At 35.4% G+C, this 5,785-nt stretch overlaps 2 protein-coding genes across 2 annotated transcripts; one reads left to right on the forward strand and one right to left on the reverse strand.

Annotated features, from left to right (window-relative positions):
- Positions 1–353: 353 nt before the first annotated feature.
- LOC114743956 (uncharacterized) lies at positions 354–962 on the reverse strand. The gene has a single exon (XM_028932142.1). The coding sequence runs from the start codon at positions 960–962 to the stop codon at positions 354–356; it is 609 nt and encodes a 202-aa protein (XP_028787975.1).
- Positions 963–3,944: 2,982 nt separating this feature from the next.
- On the forward strand, positions 3,945–4,549 carry LOC114743964 (LYR motif-containing protein At3g19508-like). Its single transcript, XM_028932150.1, has 2 exons — positions 3,945–4,216; positions 4,331–4,549. The coding sequence occupies exons 1-2, from the start codon at positions 4,022–4,024 to the stop codon at positions 4,382–4,384; spliced, it is 249 nt and encodes an 82-aa protein (XP_028787983.1). The 5' UTR covers positions 3,945–4,021; the 3' UTR covers positions 4,385–4,549.
- The last annotated feature ends 1,236 nt before the right edge of the window (positions 4,550–5,785 follow it).

Raw genomic sequence — 5,785 nt, forward strand, 5'->3', positions numbered from 1 at the left:
TATCTTTACCAGCAGAACATTTGTGTACAAGTATAGGACACTCAAAGGGGATAGTGGGTTGGGTGTCCGAGGTTATCCTAAATATTGTCTGACTAATGGTCGAGGATGTTAAGAAGGGAAACTCTGGTTTTGATAAGTTGCCTTGAGGGGCGCTCAACTTCTACTTCTAGATCCAGATACACATCTCCAAGTCTTTCAGCTGGCCCCGGAAATTGTTATTGGATGTAGGCTTGTGTTTGTAGAGAGACTTCAAAGCTGTATCTACCTTGTCAAATTCATTTGATTTTGATTCTTTACAGTCACAAGCAACTCTTTTAGGCCGCATCAGCTTGGAAAATGCTGACCATCTTCTTTCATTCAGTTGTCCCTTTGGTTCTGAGATAAAGTGCAACAAAGACTCTAATGTACTGAAAGTGACCATATCTGCTCCTTTTAACAAAGCTAAGCATGTCGTTTTCCTTGTTTGCAGAAGAAAACTTGAACTCATGTCTTACTTCTTTAACATTTCCAAACACCTTTTGAATTGCCTTCTTCATATTCTTTCTGGAAGCCAAATACTTTCCGCCTTCGGCTGTGAATGCACTTTCATCTCCTCTTCTCCTTCGAATAGCTGACTGAATTTCATACACGCATTCCTTTGATTGCAAAAGACAATCTTTAGCAGTACTGCATATATCCAAAAGCCTTAGAGACCCGTCAAGTAACTCATCAACCCACTCTCGGCTGCAACCTCGTGTTAGGACTTGTTGGGTGATGTTTAGTTGAAGCAACTTATCAGTACATTCATGTAAATCTTGCAAGCCATTGAGTTTGTGACTTAAAGAAGATGAAGTTGCAGATTCAGAGGACTTCAATCTCTTCAGATGCTCCTCAAGTTGTGATACAAGGGGGTGAGGTGCAGAAGGAAAGCTGTTAGAGCGTACGTGTAGAGAGATCTTTGAATCTGACTCAATGGCTGCCATTTTCTACTCTGAAAATAAAGTGCTAAGAGATTACTGATGCAATTTCTTCTCTATTAGTGAGTTTCAGCGGTTGACATCTTCTCCTTATATAGCCAAATGATAGAGGTAGACAAGAAGAATATTTTTATTTACCCATGTCACAAAGTGGGCGTACAATAATATCATACTGATATGATTCTTTGCAATGTTTGCTCAATTAATTCTTTCCGCACACCAAACTTCCCAACTCCGTCGTTCATTTTTGAGTTGGAAATCACAAGAATGCATGTACCACAGATGGGATGCTGAGGTAATGTCCCTCCATATTCTTAACTCAAACTGTGCACTCCGATAAGGCATGCCATAGGAATTAGCACCTTTTATGGACCCTTTGTCTGTGGGAGGAGCTGTTAGTTTCGTTGAATAATCTCTGTCCAACGAACTTGAAATCTTGAATGCTGAGTAGTGCCAGCAGAAGGAATCTCTTCGTCTTCATAGTTCCAGGGTTGGTCATAAACAGGATGCCCTGCTGTACTAGACAGGACATGGCCATTAAAATATCATGGTAGAACAATTATAGAAAAGGACCCAAAAAGGATGGAGATCTTGGATAATGGACAAGTCCTCATATTGTTTATTATGATGCTAAAAAGGAAAGAGACAAATATTTACAGGCCAACGAGTTTATGTTGGAGCATTCTGCCCATTCACGCATCTTATAGATCTATTGTACCAAAAAACAAGGGAAGAGGGAAATATTCAGAGGCACAAGAGAGAGAAGAAAACATCAAACCTGAAGTGAAAGAAGCAACGGGACTGGAGAGAGATTCCAAGAAGAAGGCAAGGCTCGCCTTTGAACTTTACTAACCCACGCTTCAGGTTGCATGCCAGTAAGGATTATGGCACGATTGATGTTGCTTTTTATAGGGATTCTGATGGGCCTTTTAAGCCTATTTTTGCTATCTCTGTCTTAATTTCTAGTTACCCCCGAAAATTCCCTCTGTTCTTTGATCATTGCATTATTTTATCGCCACAGTGTTTCTTAAATTCGACTTCCTTTTTGGAGGAAACTTTAGAATTTTGAAGAGACAACCTCGGCTTAATAATCACAGGATTGAGAAAATATCCTTGGGCTTTGAGAAAGTATGGAATGAAGATTCTCCGTATGGATAAAGTTAGTAATTTGTAATGGCGGGGGTTAGAGGATTCTTGAAAGTTGAAACTTCAGAATTTTCATTTCATTCTCAGTCCTTGAGTAATGTGAATAAACGATATAGTGAGGAACGAGGATTTGAATCAGAAGAGGAGATTGACTTTGAGACTTCAGAGATCAGAATTATAAGTATCCTTTTGTCTAAGGATGAGGTGAAGGTGAATTCATTCGCAGAACTAGAGGCGCATGCAACCTACTCTGGTTTCTCAAGCAAAGGGTATAAAAGTTTATTACTCCCGGCATCATGAGGATTTGCCATTAGAGAGATGAGTGTTTTGAAACTTGTGATAGAGATTATTATTGTCAGAGGTCCTTTGCGAACCAGATCTGGCAAGTTACAGTCTTTATGGTTAATGAGGCTGATGAAAGAATACTTTTACTTGGTTCCACCTTTATCATAAGTTGCTAAGATTAGGAACCATACTTGACTTAAGGAGTTATATGTCTTGTTATGTCAAGGTTTTAACAAACGGCACTTCAGGCCTTACACAGATCATATTAGGATCTCAACCCGTAAAACTCCGGACTAAGAACTCTTCAATCAAAAGAGAATCATGGTCGGATTCTTTCTAATACACATGATCCTCGTATAAAACAAGTATAGAGCATACTTTCAATATTTGATACTCATTTATTATTGTTAGAGCATACTTAAATCTCTAGACTAGAGACTTTCTTATATAGACTCTTTGGACTAGCTAGATGACAGTATAGAATTATTATAGACTTAATAGTGCAACTTTATTTTTACAAAAACAAAGATTCTAAACAAAAGTAAAAGCTAATAAAACCTAAAAGTAAAAGCACACATCATACTCGTATTTAAAGTAAGACATAAAATAGATTCCAAATAGATAAACCCAATCAAGTCTAATCTTTGAAAAGTGTGTATTTTTCATCAGTGAGATCAGTGTAATATTCATTATGTCCAATGCACTTTGAGTAGTCACTATTGTATCCTTCATTACGGTTGTAATCTTCTTCCGAAACTAGATTAGATGATAATTCTGACTGGGGGAGTTGAAGATTTTCTGGTTGGGTGAGTTGGAAGGGTTGTGAGTCCATCTAATTTGGGTCTTGAGATTCTCCAACGAGAATTGGATCTTGGGAATTTCCTGTGTGGACTGGAAGAGTAATGGCCTGAAGGATGAAGCTGCTCTGAGGCTCTTGTAATGTGAAGTTGTTGTTGAACTTCCAGCAAACTGATATGGAAACTGAGAGAACTAGGAGGAAACGGTTCGAGTAGGAGTCGTAAAATCTTTATTATCTTCAAAACAAGTTATTTAATTATTCTTCTAATTTCGAAGTTTTCAATGATATATCTTAGCAACATTAATTTTACAATTGCTTTTTAGCCAATTGTAAAATTAGGGAACACAAGCAAATGTACATATACATTGTCCGAAGACGGACAATTTTGACTTATACTCATTTGATTTTTAATATATGACTTAATTATTGAGTTGGTTTTTATTCTAAATATAAAACCCATTTATCATATTTATTAATTTTCTCTAAATCATCCATATAAATACTCTATCAACCATAATCAAATAAAAGAGAAAAAATAGTATTAAAAAAAGATGATTATGATATTTTAAAAAAAATGTGTCATATTTTTTATAATTAACTAATTTATCTAACTTTCTTAATCTAATCAAATTAGTTAAATAAGTCTTATATTAAGATTCAGAGTATCTAAAGATAGTTAAATTCCAAGATTCCAAGAGTATTTAAATAACGGATCCATCAAGTGTCATTTCCCCAGCTGCGAACTTACCCGAAAAAACAAAACTCAAGCTGCTTATTAATATTATTGTCCGAGGCAAGTGATCTGGGTCGTGACCATTTTGCGAGGACAAAGCAAATGGAGAAGGCGCTAAGAGCATACATGGAGGTTCTGAGGCTAGTGAGGCGTTTGCCGAAGGACACTAGACCTTATTACGCCAAGTACGCACGCGAGAACTTCGTCAATTACCGAGACGTGGATGCTGCAGATTCTACTGCTCTTGAGGATCTCTTCAGCCGCACCTATCGCCATTCCTTGTGGGTTCTCGATAAGGTCTTTTCTTCCTCTGTTCTTGTTGGCTTTTACCGAGAAAAAATTGGTCACGCTTCAAAGCTTCGATCTTTATTGTTTATTCCTTGACCCATCTGCAATCTGATGCGTTCGCAGTATTCGGTGGACAAATCTGCTGCGGATAGGTTGAAGGACATCTGCTGCTCGTGACCCGCACGCTTGCCCACCAAGTGTTTGTTTGTATTCCTCAAAGGAAAAATAGAAAGCTTACTTTGTTGCCTAGCATGATTGTTTCTTGCTATAGATGTGAGATTGTTACGACTACGCGGGGATAGCTTGCATTTTTTTCATCTTTTAAAAGAGAGAATTCCTTAATAATGTTCTGCTTCTGCAGGAAAAACCTTGATTTATGTGCATGTTTACTTATCTTGTTCTATTATTCGTGCCCTTCTTAAGTTCTGCCTTTCCATTATTTTCTCATGCTACTTTCACAGTTTCCCTCTGTGTTGGTTCTTGTCAGCAGCCTCATTGATTTGGTGAAAGGTGCTAATAGTGCCAAACTTTATATAGCTAGGGGAACATTTTGGACGTACCTTTTCGCCAAAGTCGATCCTGCTTATTGCTTAATACACTTGACTTGGATATGGCCAAGTGGTAGATGGGTATCTTGAGAATTGTTATTTTGTCACTAATGAGAACATTTTATTAACAAACACTCTTTTCAGACCTATTTATAAGTTTTAAATGTGGGAGTTGTGATTTATTTTATAAACTTTAGTTTGGGTTATTCTCTCTTTTTATCATTTCTTTCTTATTGTATTTTTCTCATATATTTTTTTCATCCTTTTTTCATTAATAACAAGAGTATATTTGAATACACACATATATATGTATGTTTAGCTATCTATCACTTTCAACTGACTTTTTTATTGTATGTAAATTAATTATTTAAAACTTATATTAAGTACCGGACTATCAAATTATATGAAGTTGCGCTATTATGACATTGCTGGTTTTGAGCTGGGTGCAGGGCGGCTTTAGTTTAATATAGCAAGAAATGGTAGAATAATGATAATTGGATTCTTTTTTTATTATTATTATTTTTAAGATTGATCGGTCCTTTCGTTGGCAAAACAGAAGCTGGGAATGATCTCATCACTTGCGACGCAGAAAGTTATTCCTTCTTGTAAAGCATTGAATAATGAAGAGTAATGTTATTTAAGGTAAATTTTAATTGTCGTTTTACCAGGAGGAAAAAAAATGATACTCCTCTAGTCTTAAATATAAAATTTATTTTATAGTGTAAATTACAGTACAAAATGAGTAATATATTTAGGACCAAAAGAATAATTTTTTTTAATTTTAAATCTTCATTTATTCAAGATTTACGTATCATATAAAATTTTTAACAAATTAACTATTTATAAGCTATGAATAGTCTAATTTCTTGGACTATGCATAATACATAGGATTTATAATTTGTAAATAAATAAATAATAATGTTTGTTATTTATAGTAGTTAAATTTATACGCTGGTTATGTGATAAAAAATTGTATGCAATAATATTATAGAAAATGAAATTAAAAAAGAAATTTATGAATGAGAAAGAT

This window comes from Neltuma alba, unplaced genomic scaffold, assembly GCF_004799145.2.
Source record: "Neltuma alba isolate B1F8T4 unplaced genomic scaffold, ASM479914v2 tig00004202_pilon, whole genome shotgun sequence".
Classification (NCBI taxonomy): domain Eukaryota; kingdom Viridiplantae; phylum Streptophyta; class Magnoliopsida; order Fabales; family Fabaceae; genus Neltuma; species Neltuma alba.

Bases quoted from the DNA above. Each gene is read 5' to 3' on its own strand.
- LOC114743956 (XM_028932142.1), bottom strand. From the start codon at position 962: ATGGCAGCCATTGAGTCAGATTCAAAGATCTCTCTACACGTACGCTCT.
- LOC114743964 (XM_028932150.1), top strand. From the start codon at position 4,022: ATGGAGAAGGCGCTAAGAGCATACATGGAGGTTCTGAGGCTAGTGAGG. The intron at 4,217-4,330 runs GTCTTTTCTTCC...ATGCGTTCGCAG, and splicing joins CCTTGTGGGTTCTCGATAAG to TATTCGGTGGACAAATCTGC.